Below are 14,193 nucleotides of genomic sequence, written 5' to 3' on the forward strand. Positions count from 1 at the left end.
TTGAGGAACACGTTTATTAGTTCTGGAAGGGTTTTGGAGGTAGATGGCTTGGGATTTTCTAGGTTGACAGTCATGTCTGCAAAAAGGGGTGGTTTTATTTTCCCTAATTTGGTTAGCTTTTACTTTTATTTTCTTGCCATGCCACAGTGGCTGAACCTTCTGGTTCTGTGTCATATGAGAGTGTTGAGAGTGGACATGTTGCCTTGTTTCTGATAATAGTGAAAAAGCATGTATGTCTCTCAGCGCTTATGATGTTAGCTATGGTTTTTTATAGATGATCTTTAGCAAGTTGATCTAGTCCCCCTCAATTTCTAACCTGCTGACAGTTTTTATCATGAATGGTGGTGGTGTTGTTTTAGCTGCTAAGTTGTATCCAACTCTTGCCACCTCTGAGTTGGGAAGATGCCCTGGAGGACGGAATGGCAACCCACTCCAGTTTTCTTGCCTGGAGAATTCCATGGACAGAGGAACCTGATGGGCTACAGTCTGTGGGGTCACAAAGAGTCGGACATGACTGAGCAATTAGCACTTTTACTTTTTAACTTTTTCACTTTCAAGCCCATGGACCATATCCCACCAGGCTCCTCTGTCCATGGGATTTCCCAGAAAGAATACTGGAGTGGGTTGCCACATCCTTCTCCAGGGGATCTTGCTTACCCAGGGATCGAACCTGCATCTTCTGCATTGGCAGGCAGATTCTTTACTGCTGAGCCAGCTGCGTTTCATTTTGTCAAATGATTTTGGTACATTTACTTTTTCATCGTTAGTTTGTTATGATGAATTATACTGATTGGTTTTTCTTTCTGATTGATTTTTGAATTGACCTTGCACACCTGAAGTAAATTCCACTTGAATGAGTGAGTGAAGTCGCTCAGTCATGTCCGACTCTTTGCCACCCCATGGACTGTGGCCTACCAGGCTCCTCTGTCCAGGAGATTTTCCAGGCAAGGGTACTGGAGTGGGTTGCCATTTCCTTCTCCAGACGATCTTCTTGACCCAGGGATCGAACCCAGGTCTCCCACATTGCAGGCAGATGCTTTACCGTCTGAGTCACTGGAGAAACCTTAAATTCCACTTGGTCATGGTGTATAATTCTTTTTATATGTTGTCAAATTAGTTAATATTTTTAAAGTGTTTTTGCATCTAAATTCATGAGAAATATTGATCTATGTTTTTCTATTTGGTATTGTCTTTATCTTTTTTATAAAAGAGAATCCCGGCTTCATGAAGTGATTTGAAAAGCGGCTCTTCCTCTTCTATTTTTGAAAAGAGATTATATACAGTCAGCATTTTATTCTTGAAATGTTTGTTAGAATTCTCCAGTAAAAGCACCTGCGTCTGGAGATCTCCTCTTCTGGTAGTGATAAAATTATGTATTCAATGTCTTTAAAAGTTATAGGACTATTCACACTTTCTGTTTCGTCTTCATTGATTTTAGTAGTTTGTGATTTTTGAAGAATTGTCTATTTCTTCTAAATTGTTAAATTTATGAATGTACTGTTGTATGTGGTTGTTCCTTATTATCTTTTTAATGTTTCTAAGATCTATAGTGGTATTCCCAGTTTCATTTGTGATACTGTTGACTTGTAATCTTCTCTGTTTTTATTTTTGTCAGTTTTTCTTGTGCTTTACCAATTTTATTGATTTTTTCCCCCCCAGAGAAACAGTTTTTTGTTTCATTGATTTCTCCATTGTTTTCTTATTTTAGTTTTGTTGATTTTTGCTCTTACCTTTATCATAGCTTTCTTCTGCTTGCTTTAGGTTTATTCTGCTCTTTTTCTAGTTTCCTGAGGTATAAGGTTAGCCTTTTGATTTTTTATTTTCCCATTTTTCTAGAGTAAACATTTAATACTATAGATTTCTGCTCTGCATTAGCTGCATCCCAAATATTTTGATATATCTTCATTTAGTTATATATAATTCTTATTTCCTTTGAGGCTTTCTTTTAGACTCATAAATTATTTAGAAGCATGTTGTGTATTTCCCAAATGTTTAGAGAGTTTGCCTGTTATCTCTCTATTATCATTTTTTAGTTTGGTTCCATTGTGGTCAAAGAAAATTCTTTGTATGATTTCAGTTCTTTAAAATTCGTTGAGATTTATTTTATGTCAGACTATGATCTGCCTTAGAAGAATATACTTTCTCATTAAATAAATCTATATATCTAGTGATATATATATATATATATATATATATATGTCAGAGTATATATGCATTCTGCTTTGTTGGATGGAATGTTTTGTATGTGTTCACTGGACCCATTGGCTAATTCTGTTCAGAAGTTCCATTTCTTTGCTGATTTTCGGTCTAGTAGTTCTATCATTTGCTGAGATTGGAGTGTTAATGTGGCCAACTCTAACCGCAGATTTGTCTGTTTCTCCTTAAAAAAAACTGTCTTTATTTATTTATTTATTTATTGAGGTTTTGTTGTTTGGTGAATGCACATTTAGGATAATTCTCATTCATTTTTGTATTTCTAATACAGTGCCCACATGTAATATAGGCTTTCAGCAGACATTCCCCAAATGACCTAGCAAGTTAAAATTAAATAATTACATGAGTGACAGATGGAAAAATACTTTACTTTCTCAAGCTGTGACTTTTTCCCGCTTGGTTGTATAAATTATGCATTATATAGTTTTCAATTAAATCTTATTCCTCATTTATGTTTTTTAATGTTGATTCAAAAATTGTTAAGTTTGAGAAGGATCACAACTTAGTTGAAAGAGCATGGGCTTTTGGGTGAGACAAATTTGATTTTAAATATCTGCTATGTGATCAAACAGATAATTTAGCTGCTTTAATTTTCAGCGTCTTAGTTGGAAAATGAAAATGATGGCACTTTGTTCGTTGAGTAACTGTTGGTGACAGTTGTTAGAACTGCTGGCCTAAATAACAACAAAGAATAGGTTTATTTAACAGAAGATTTCAGAGGTAACTCATCCTAGGTGTGCCTTGATCAGCATGAGCTTCATTTTCTCATCAGGGAATCTAGCTATATTTTTTGTGATTTTCTGTAGTTGTGGTCTTCAGTGGTAGTCTTTTTTTTTTTTTTTTTTTTTTTTTTTTTTTTTTTTATTTTTGAAGTTTGTCTAAAATTTATTAATAAGCCTTTTATAGCTTGAAGGTGACATAAGGTTTGTGTTTTGAAATGTACACAAGGTTGAATACAAGCATATTAACATAAAATTTTTTTCCTTTCCAAATATAACTCAAACCAGCTTTTATCCCAGTTTATTTCTCCATTTACTGGATGCATTTATGGAAGGCACATAACAGGTATTTTGTTTTCTATTACAGCAATTTAAATGTAGATAAGCCTACTTCTGTTATTTAAAAAAACGGGCATTTTCAAATATTGCCACAAATTACTATTAGACCAAAAACTATGGATACTTTGAGAAAGTCTCTTCTGAGCCTGAAAGGGTAATTATTTTGCATATCTTCTTATACTCAGTTAACTATAGGGTGACAACAGAGAGAACTCGGGCTTTGCTGTTCTGGAATACACTGTAGTCATCCTCAGGCCCTCATTTAAACCAGGGGCCTATTGCCTACAGGCCAGACCGGATCTGCCACTTGCTAAATAGCTTAGTTTCCACAATGTCTGAGCTACAAGAGCAGAATTAATGATGACAGAGATCTCGTGGCCCACAAAGCCCAAGGTACTTAGTCTCAGGCTCTATACAGTTTTCCAGCCCTTCTGTGACATAACTGTCAGGCATTTTGAATGTTGGCATTTTTTTTTATGAATAAGAAAGTATTTTCTTTTATAGGTCTTTGTGGGAAGAAACAAAAAGAAATCACAAAAGCAATTAAGAGAGCTCAAATATTGGGTAAGAGCATCTGAAAAACTGAATTATGCTAAACAAAATTTTGCTCATTGTCTTTTGTGAAGAACTTTCATTCTTTTTTCACAGGGTTTATGCCAGTTACATACAAGGATCCTGCCTATCTCAAAGACCCTAAAGTTTGTAACATCAAATATAGGGAGTAAATTATATAAAGTTATTACCAATAAACATTTTGCAATAAGTGGTTGTGTGGTGCTAATACTGGCTCAAACTATAAGATTTAATAACCACTGAGTAGAAAAACAGGCTAAATCTTGTCAAACTATAATAAGTTTTTAATTCTTATAGTAATTTGGGATCATGAGTAAAAAGTGTTTCAGGAGTGAGGCTTCCTCTTCATCAGAATGCTCATTAGGTAAATCAGATTATTTAAAAAGTTAATACTTAAAAATAAAATAAAATGTTAATACTTGTCACATTTACATACACATATATTTTAAAATGTTAACACTTGTTACATTTAACGTACACATACATTTAAAAAATTGTTACCGTGGAGTCTTCACTTAAATCTGGCCCCCCAAACAGTTCATACAACACACTACTGACAGTGTGATGTCAAACACGGCAGGGCTGACTTGTACTGGAACTTGACTTTATTCCCAGATTTTTTGTTGTGAACAGGATTGTAGAGTATGGGTGCAGGGCAGTGGGATGCTTGTGTAATGTACAAATCCCACAGGACAGGGTGTGGATTTGAAATTGTTAAGGAAGATTTCCTAACAAGCAGGTAAGTAAGCCTGATTGGGACCAGGCGTCTTCTCTCTGCAGATGTCACATGGGGATGGCCAGTGGTGCAGTCTGTCACAGGACCCAACACTCAGCTCTGGACTAGTCTATCATAAACTAGTAGTGTCCTCTAAGTAAGCCGATCCATACGCAATCTGTTCTACATCTCTTACTCCAGTAATACAAACAAATCCCCAAAAGACATAGAATGAGAAAAAAATGTCTTACAAACATTCTTTTTCTCCTCATTCCCTGAAGGTTGGGACATCAAGCTTATTTTAAAATTAGGGCTCAGACAGAACCCTATTTCCTCTCCTGTCCTGTGCTGCTTAAGTAATCAGTGAAGCAATCCCAACAGCAACTCATATTCGTACACATCATCCCAGGTACTATGTGGGCTCCATAAGCGCCCCACAGTAACTAATGTCTGTTAACACATAAATAAAAGATGACAGCAAATTCATAGCTAATATTAAAAAAACCATCACTTAGGAAGTCACTGATGGAAGAGCAATGTGTGGGTTCAGCATTTCACCCAGAGAGTAAAACATGAAGGCTTCATGTGATGTGTCTTCATGGGAAATTCTGTTATGGAAAAGACATGCAAAAACCAAACCATGAAAGTGCTCTTAACCTTCACTTAACCAACTCACTGAACAGGGGCTTTATATCCTCCTTAAAAACCACATAGAAGCCCACAACTGTTGAGTTCTGTATTACCAATAATCAGTTATTTTGTTCCCAGATCTTTGTCAGTTCTGTTTCTGTATTGATGAATATAAGCATTAAAAAGACATTACTATTGCAATGAAAACCAAGTAAAGTGCTTTGAGAAGACCTGATTGAAGGCAACTAACTTTAAAAAAAGTCAAATTAGGTGTGGTTAAGACAAATAAGATTGGGAGTGGGAAATGAAAAAACCCTAGTAGCCTTTTGTACTTAGGCTGCTTTGCAAACGTCTTTAAAGAAACTAAAACTGGGGCTTACCTAAGTGATGGGTGTGATTCACATAGGAACTCCAGTAGTGTTAGCTGTTCGGGTGTGTTCGACTCTTTGTGGCCCCATGGACTGTAGAATGCCAGGCTTCTCTGTCTGTGGCATTCTCCAGGCAAGAATACTGGAATGGGTATTCTTCCCTTCTTCAGGGGGTCATCCCAACCCAGGGACTGAACCCAGGTCTCTTGCACTGCAGGCAGATTCTTTACCATCTGAGCCACCAGGGAAGCCCAGGAACTCCAGTATAGTCATAAAAATGTTCCTGGCCCGACAAAAGTTTGAGAAATGAATATGTGCTTCTGCTTTATGTTAAAATGAAATCTCTGTGATAGACACCATTCATATTTATATGTATCATTTGAGTCCCACTTAATGGGCTTTTTCACCTAACTGAACAAGTGCTGATCCAAATACACTGCATTACCAGGCTTGTTCTGTACTCAAAATTCTGGACTGATTCAATTTAAAGTATTTTATAAAATAAGCGCACTAGAACTTCCCTATGTATTACTGCAGAGCTGAACACAGTTAAAAAAACAAAAAAACCCCACATCCGGCTTTCCCCTTCAGCTGATCAAAAATCTCCTTTTGGCCCAAAAGAATCAGAAGGTAGGAGACTCTGGATATTCACCAGAACCCTTCATTCTCTCAAACTCTTCATCTGTTTCTGGGCTGCTCACTGTGGATGCTTTTTCTTGGTTACTACTATTGCTGTCTGTTTTAGAGGGTCTGGTCTGTATCTCTCCTAGCCGTGACTTCTTGAACTGCCAGCCATCATCCGTGTCTGAGGCTTTCCGCTTGGTCACCGGCAGGGCACCACGAGCTGGACTAGCTTCAGGAAAGTCTGTGTATTCCACCATTAGGGTTAGGTTGTCTACCCCACCGAGAGGGTGGGCGGTAGTACAGTTACTTCCAGAAATGCGCCTATTTTTCAAGGAGATAACACATGGCGGCGACGGAAGCATGGAGGGCGAGAGCACGTCGGCGATGCTCTCTGGATTTGTGCTCGGCGCGCTCGCCTTCCAGCACCTGAACACCGACTCGGACACGACATTCAGAAATACATTTCATGCTATCAGCTTTTTAGCTTTTATAATTCTTCCGGTGAAGTAAATGAGCAGGCACTGAAGAAAATATTATCAAATGTCAAGAAGGATGTGGTTGGTTGGTACAAATTCCGACGTCATTCAGACCAGATCATGACATTTAGAGAGAGACTGCTTCACAGAAACTTACAGCAGCATCTTTCAAGCCGGGAACTTGTTTTTCTGTTACTAACACCAAGTATAATAACAGAAAGCTGCTCTACTCATCGGCTGGAGCACGCCTTATATAAACCTCAGAAAGGACTTTTTCATAGGATACCTTTAGTGGTGGCCAATCTGGGCATGTCCGAACAACTGGGTTATAAAACTTCATCTGGTTCCTGTGCATCGGCTGGTTTCAGTCGAGCAGTAAAAACACACAGCTCTGAATTTTTTAAAGAAGATGGATCTTTAAAGGAGGTACAGAAGATAAATGAAATGTATACCTCTTTACAAGATGAATTAAAGAGTATATGTGAAAAAGTAGAACACAGTGAGAGAGCCGTAGAAAAACTACTAAATGATGTAAATAGATTAAAAGGAGAAATTAAAAAAAGAAAACAAGCACAGATGCAAGCAACACGAGAGAAGAATGTCGAAAAAGACCCTCAGGAGAACGTTTTGCTTTGTCAAGCTTTACGGACCTTTTTTCCAGATTGTGAACTTCTTCAGTGGTAGTCTTAACCTCAGAGTGTCTTCCCTCTTGGTAGTATAAATAACTTCCATTGTTCCAGATGTCACAGCTTCTCACCTTCCCATGACAGTTTTCATAGACAGGCTGAGCATCTCCTTGGGCAACTCCAGTAGGAACTCCTTGACAAGGACCCCAGACATTTTCTTGCTTCTTATTGGCTTTCACTAGATCACATGACCTTCCCAGAACCAATTACCACCGGCTGTTGAAAGTGAAAGTCGCTCAGTTATGTCCGACTCTTTGCGACCCCCATGGACTATACAGTTCATGGAATTCTCCAGGCCAGATTACTGGAGTGGGTAGCCTTACCCTTATCCAGGGGAACTTCCCAACCCAGGGATCGAACCCAGGTCTTCCACATTGCAGGAGGATTCTTTAATAGCTGAGCTACAAGGAAAGCCTAAGGATGCTAGAGTGAGTAGCCTATCCCTTGTCCAGCAGATCTTCCAGACCCAGGAATCAAACTGGGGTCTCCTGCATTGCAGGCAGTTTCTTTACCAGCTGAGCTATCAGGGAAGCCAGTCCACTGACTGTTAAGATGGAGCTAAGGGTGGTGTCTCCTAAAAGATGATGCTGTGAAAGTGCTGCAGTCAGTATGCCAGCAAATTTGGAAAACTCAGCAGTGGCCACAGGACTGGAAGAGGTCAGTTTTCATTCCAATCCCAAAGAAAGGCAAAGCCAAAGAATGTTCAAACTACCACACAGTTGCACTCATCTCACATGCTAGTAAAGTAATGCTCAAAATTCTCCCAGCCAGGCTTCAGCAATACGTGAACTTCCAGATGTTCAAGCTGGCTTTAGAAAAGGCAGAGGAACCAGAGATCAAATTGGCAACATTCGTTGGACCATTGAAAAAGCAAGAGAGTTCCAGAAAAAAATCTATTTCTGCTTTATTGACTATGCCAAAGCATTTGACTGTGTGGATCACAATAAACTGTGGAAAATTCTGAAAGAGATGGGAAACCAGACCACCTGACCTGTCTCTTGAGAAATCTGTATGCAAGTCAGGAAGCAACAGTTAGAACCAGACATGGAACAACAGACTGGTTCCAAATCAGGAAAGGAGTGCCTGAAGGCTGTATATTGTCACCCTGTTTATTTAAGTTATATGCAGAGTACATCATGAGAAACGCTGGGCAGGAAGAAGCACAAGCTGGAATCAAGACTGCCGGGAGAAATATTGGTAACCTCAGGTATGCAGATAACACCACCCTTATGGCAGACAGTGAGGAAGAACTAAAGAGCCTATTGATGAAAGTGAAAGAGGAGAGTGAAAAAGTTGGCTTAAAGCTCAACATTCAGAAAACTAAGATCATGGCATCCAGTCCCATTACTTTATGGCAGATAGATGGGGAAACAGTGGAAACAGTGTCAGACTTTATTTTTGGGGGCTCCAAAATCACTGCAGATGGTGATTGCAGCCATGAAATTAAAAGGCACTTACTCCTTGGAAGGAAAGTTATGATCAACCTAGACAGCATATTAAAAAGCAGAGACGTTACTTTGTCAACAAACGTCCGTCTAGTCAAGGCTATGGTTTTTCCAGTAGCCATGTGTGGATGTTAGAGTTGGACTATAAAGAAAGCTGAGCACCAAAGAATTGATGCTTTTGAACTGTGGGGTTGGAGAAGACTCTTGAGAGTCCCTTGGACTGCAAGGAGATCCAACCAGTCCATCCTAAAGGAGATCAGTCCTGGGTGTTCATTGGAAGGTCTGATTTTGAAGCTGAAACTCCAATACTTTGGCCACTTGATGCGGAGAGCTGACTCATTTGAAAAGACCCTGTTGCTGGGAAAGATTGAGGGCAGGAGGAGAAGGGGATGACAGAGGATGAGATGGTTGGATGACATCACTGACTCAATGGACGTAAGTTTGGGTAAACTCTGGGAGTTGGTGATGGAGAGGGAGGCCTGGCATGCTGTGGTTTATGGGTTCACAACGAGTCGGACACAACTGAGCGACTGAACTGAACTGAACTGAAGGGTGGTGTCAGTCACTGTAGAACCACTTGTCTGAAAATATGGAGTCTTACCGGGTCTTAACTGGAAAGTGAATGCAGGAAAGGAAGACAAATGCATGTCTATTACAGTTGCCAGTATTTCAAGGTTGCTATGAGAATTAGAAGTAATATGCAGAGGGTTCCCTTTGTAGTGTCTGGCATAATTCATCATTTGTCAAATAACCCTGAATATTATAATGATGATGATTGCTACTAGGGTTTAGGAGGGCTTTCCTGATGGCTCAGATGGTAAAGAATCTGCCTGCAATGCAGGAGACCCGGGTTTGATCCCTGGGCTGGGAAGATCCCTCAGAGAAGGAAATGGCAACCCACTCCAGCATTCTTGCCTGGAGAATTCCATGGATGGGCTATAGTCCATGAAATCGCAAAAAGTTTGACACGACTGAGCAACAAACACAGGTTCACAGGAATATTAGTCAGAGTCTCTGGAAAGTTCTTAGAAAACAGTACTGGAAGGATGCTGGAAATATAAGTTGAGTCCTGAAAGTGTTTTAACCAAAAATAGCACTAACTCCTAAGATCTGCTAAGCTCTAACCACAATGGACCCTTAAATGATCTTGTCTGTGATCTAGCCCCTTTCAAACCATTCTCCATGGTGCCTCCAAGTTCCAAGCCTGTGGTGGTGGTTTAGTTGCTAAGTCGTGTCCAACTCTTGCGACCCCATGGACTATAGCCTGCCAGGCTCCTCTGTCCATGAGATTTCCAGGCAAAAATACTGGAGTGGGTTGCCATTTCCTTCTCCACGGAATCTTCACTACCTAGGGATTGAATCTGGGTTTCCTGCATTGCAGGCAGATTCTTTACCGACTGAGCTACAAGGGAAACCCCTTCCTAACCTGTACATCTCATCAAATTATTCTCCTGGCCAAATCTTCAGATAACTCTCATTGTTTATAACAGTGCTTTTAGACTTCATTTGAATATGAATCACATGGAATGTTTTAAAATTTCAGTTTTTGATTTGATCAATAATAGTAAGCTTCCAGATAATGTTGGTGTTCATAATACTGCTCTCAGGATGCACTTTGAGAAACTAGGTGTGTAGAATAAACACTGTGTGGCAAAGACCGTAGTAATCTGACCTCACCTGCATCCCTAACCTCATCTCCCGTCATGTCCTAGCCTGCATTACACACTGCAGCCTTGCCTGAATACTGCAGGTATTTGGATCCTGCTGGGCTTTTTTCATCCTATTGACCTCCCCTTTTGTTTGCCTATAAACTATATCCCCTCAGCCATCGTCCTTTCCAAGTCTTTCTGTTGCCTAATAATCTTCCAGCCTTTTGCTGGAAAGTTGATTTGATACGCCTTTTCATATTCGATTATAAGATTATCCCATGGATTCTCATGGTTTCTTCTGGCGTCTCTCCTCCTATAGAAATACTGTTTTCTTGATAATAGAAAGGGCTGCTTTTTGTTTGTTTGTTTGTTTTGTGTTAGTGAAAACAACAAAAGCAGTTTATTATGTGCTGGAGGCTGTGTTAAACACTTTCTGTGTGTTGTCATCTTCAGTCTCATTTAATCCTCGTGCCTGCTCCTTGAGGGTAGGCACTTCTCAGTGTCTCTGATCAGAACTCCCCGTTACAAAGGACAGAATCCTTTAGTTGGACTCAATTTAGTTGACCTTTAAAAAGCTGGATTTTATTGGTTCATATCACTGAAATTCCTGGTGGTAGATATGGTTGCATTTATGGTTCATCCCACAGACTGGATAAACAATATTTACTGTATGGCTGTCTGACAAAGAATTCATGTACACAGTGTATAAAGAATGCCAACCCTTTTTACAATGCAGATACACAGACACCTTAATATGTGGAAAAGGCTTGAACATACACTGTAAAAGATGTACAGATAGCCAATAAGTAGATGGAAAGGGTGTTCAATATTGTTACTCAACAAGGAATACAAATTCCAACCACAATGAATTACCATTTTATGACCACTAGAATAGCAAAAACAAACAAAACAGAAACCTAAGTTGACAAAACATGTGTTAGGAACTGGAGCAGCTGCTGGAACATTACATCGCTTGCTGGGGAAAGTATTAGATGTTACAACCATTTTAGAGGGCTGTTTGTTAATTTCTTATAAAGTTAAGCATCAATTTACCCAGTGACCCAGAAATTCCCCTCTTGGATATTTACCCAGAGAAATATAATGGTGTGGCCACAAAAAATTTTGCCCAGCCATTCTCACAGCAGCTATATTCATGATAGCCTAACTCTGGATATAAGCTAGATGTCGATCATTGGGGAAAAGGATAGATAAATTGTGGATATGCAGAGAAAATGGAATATATCCCACTCAACAACAATGGCAAGGCAAGCAACTGATATACATGACAACATGAATGTGGCTCAAAAAACATGATATTGAGCAGAGGAAGCCAGGCATGAAAGATACATGTATGAAAATACTTATTCATAGTCATAGAAATAAGAAGCAGTTGGTTCTAGCAGACTGCCTGGGGTGATGAAAGTGTTCTGTGTCTTGTTCCCAGTGGAGTGTATTTGGAAGAACACAGTTGTCCAAACCCACCAAGCTAAACACTTAAGAACTGTATCTTATCCTCTGAAAGCTCTACTTCATAAAATAATTATGTGATACAGGGGAAAATTAAAGAGAAAAACTTGTGGGACAGACAGAAACAGAAGATTCTCAGTGTCACCACTTCTGTTTTATGGTAAAGATAAATCTGAAATCATTTCACATCATGCACAATTTCCTTTAACTAGTACATGGTATGCAAAGATGCCAGAAGCTACACAGGAACCACCCTGTTAACCATCTTTCTGGCATCCACCGCAAAATCTGGGGTGTAGCAGGAGTGCAGCGAATGGTTTGTAATTTGCAATGAGCACTGGTGTAGTTGTTTCTTTACCCAGGTAATGGAGCCATACATTCAGAAAGGTACAAGAAACATGGGCTTCCCTGGTGGCTCAGCGGTAAAGAATCCACCTGCAATGCAGGAGTCGCAGAAGACACAGGTTCAGTCCCTGGGTTGTGGAGATCCCCTGGAGGAAAGCATGGCAACCCACTCCAGGTCTTGCCTAGAGACTCCAATTGACCATGGAGAGAGGAGCCTTGTGGGCCACACAGTCCATAGAGTTGCAAAGAGTCGGACACGACTGAAGCAACTTAGCACGCACACATGCATGAGAAATATAGATGTGTGCACCTGCTAGGAATGGTGCAAAGACTGGTCTTCATACCTCCAGTCCAGGAGTAGTTTGTTTGTTCTACTAAGAAAAATGTGCCTAGGACAGTCAGATGTGCAGGACTTGGTAAATGGAGCATGATGGCAGAGAGATCATGATGACCATTCATTGATGTATCTGAGTCCATATGTGGATAGTTAAAAGGCAAATCTGAACCACCTTGCCTGTTTTACTGGTCTGGAATGTGAAATGAGAGATAAGAATATTTATCTTCTTGAGGGAAGAGTGCCCAGTGATTTTTCTGCACCATGGAATGTGTCACTTTATTTAAACACACCTCTGTGTTCCCCATTTTTAAAAAGAGCTCCTTTATTTATTTTTAATATGTTTACCTATTTATTTTATCTTTTTTGGCCACACTGCACAATATGTGGAATCTTAGTTTCCCAAGGAGGGATCAAACCTGCATCCCCTGCATTGAAAGCATGGAGCCTTATCCACTAGACCACCAGGGAAGTCCCTGTTCCTCATTGTTGAAGCTTGAATGCCATCCAAGCAAGGCTGTCTAGAGTTTTGGGGGCCCTCCATATGCAATTTTGGGGAAGGCCCCCCTTTGAGCAAAATGGAAACTAAAATATGTTTCAAATTAAAAAGAGAATGACCATCTGAACATGTTGTAGGGTTTCTCCCAGTCTTGGACTGGTCCTGAGCATCTGCAGACTTAACCGAAGCTTCGGCCTCGTTGGCTTCAAGGTAAAATGGCCTCTGTGCTTAAGGATTTTCCCATAATCTTCCTTCCTGTCTCATTCAGCGCATCCCTTTAGAGCTCGTATTTCCACCTCTCCACCCAGCTCCAGCCTCATGGAACTCCCACTCCTCCCTGAGTTTACTAGGCTGTTGGTTTTAACATCCATTTGAAACTCAATGTTCCATTTCTATAAAAAATAATTTGTAAGACCCCCTGAAATGAAATTCATAGATATTGTAACCCATCCACATGCATAATTAAAAAATCAGTATGACCTAATTGTAATATAAAGGAGAAATTAAAATGAAAGGAATTTATTATACAGTAATATACATACCACTGTGTAAATGCTTGTTCATGACTCTACCAAAAGGCTAAATATATACTTATGATCTTCTATCCTTCCCTTTTCTTTTCCCCACTGCCTTGCAGGCCTTGGTGCCTTTAATGTTGGGAAGCATTCCATGAGACCATTTACAGCTCTGCTCTTAGCATGCCCTATGCCTTCTCTCTGGACTACCTTTTCCCCACTGTATTATCTTTTAAAATACTCCAGAATCAAGGCTCAGATGGTGACCCTCATCCCACCCCCTCCAGAAGCTTCCATTGATAGCTGACTGCTCCTGCGGTGATCAATACCATTGCTCTCTGTACCTCTGACATCAACCCAGACTTGTGGTTTGCTCTGGCTGTGCCATAACGTTCCTACTGATGTCCAAGCTGATTAATATTATAAATCATTTACATCCAAAGTTAGAGATAATGACAGAATTACAGGACTTCAGGTGGAAATAAAGTTAGACAGTGGCTCTATTTATGAAGCCAGAGGCTGGAACAAAAAGGCAAGGAGGAGAAGCAAGAGGATGAATCTCTCTTAAGCTAATTTTGGAGTCAGCCTGTCCTTG

General features: G+C 39.9%; 2 protein-coding genes and 1 pseudogene across 2 annotated transcripts in view; all 3 read left to right on the forward strand.

The window, feature by feature from the left end:
• HS3ST4 (heparan sulfate-glucosamine 3-sulfotransferase 4) overlaps positions 1 to 14,193 on the forward strand; it is a 473,163-nt gene that overhangs the window by 135,742 nt on the left and 323,228 nt on the right. The window lies entirely within an intron of this gene.
• LOC139032847 (small ribosomal subunit protein bS18m-like) lies at positions 3,186 to 4,038 on the forward strand (the record flags this gene model as incomplete). Its single annotated transcript, XM_070461078.1, has 3 exons — positions 3,186 to 3,279; positions 3,777 to 3,836; positions 3,921 to 4,038. Coding segments are annotated over 3 exons (231 nt in total), but the record flags the coding sequence as incomplete, so codon positions are not given.
• LOC139032848 (BRCA1-A complex subunit Abraxas 1 pseudogene) lies at positions 6,543 to 7,342 on the forward strand (annotated as a pseudogene).

This window comes from Odocoileus virginianus, chromosome 33 (genome assembly GCF_023699985.2).
Source record: "Odocoileus virginianus isolate 20LAN1187 ecotype Illinois chromosome 33, Ovbor_1.2, whole genome shotgun sequence".
Classification (NCBI taxonomy): domain Eukaryota; kingdom Metazoa; phylum Chordata; class Mammalia; order Artiodactyla; family Cervidae; genus Odocoileus; species Odocoileus virginianus.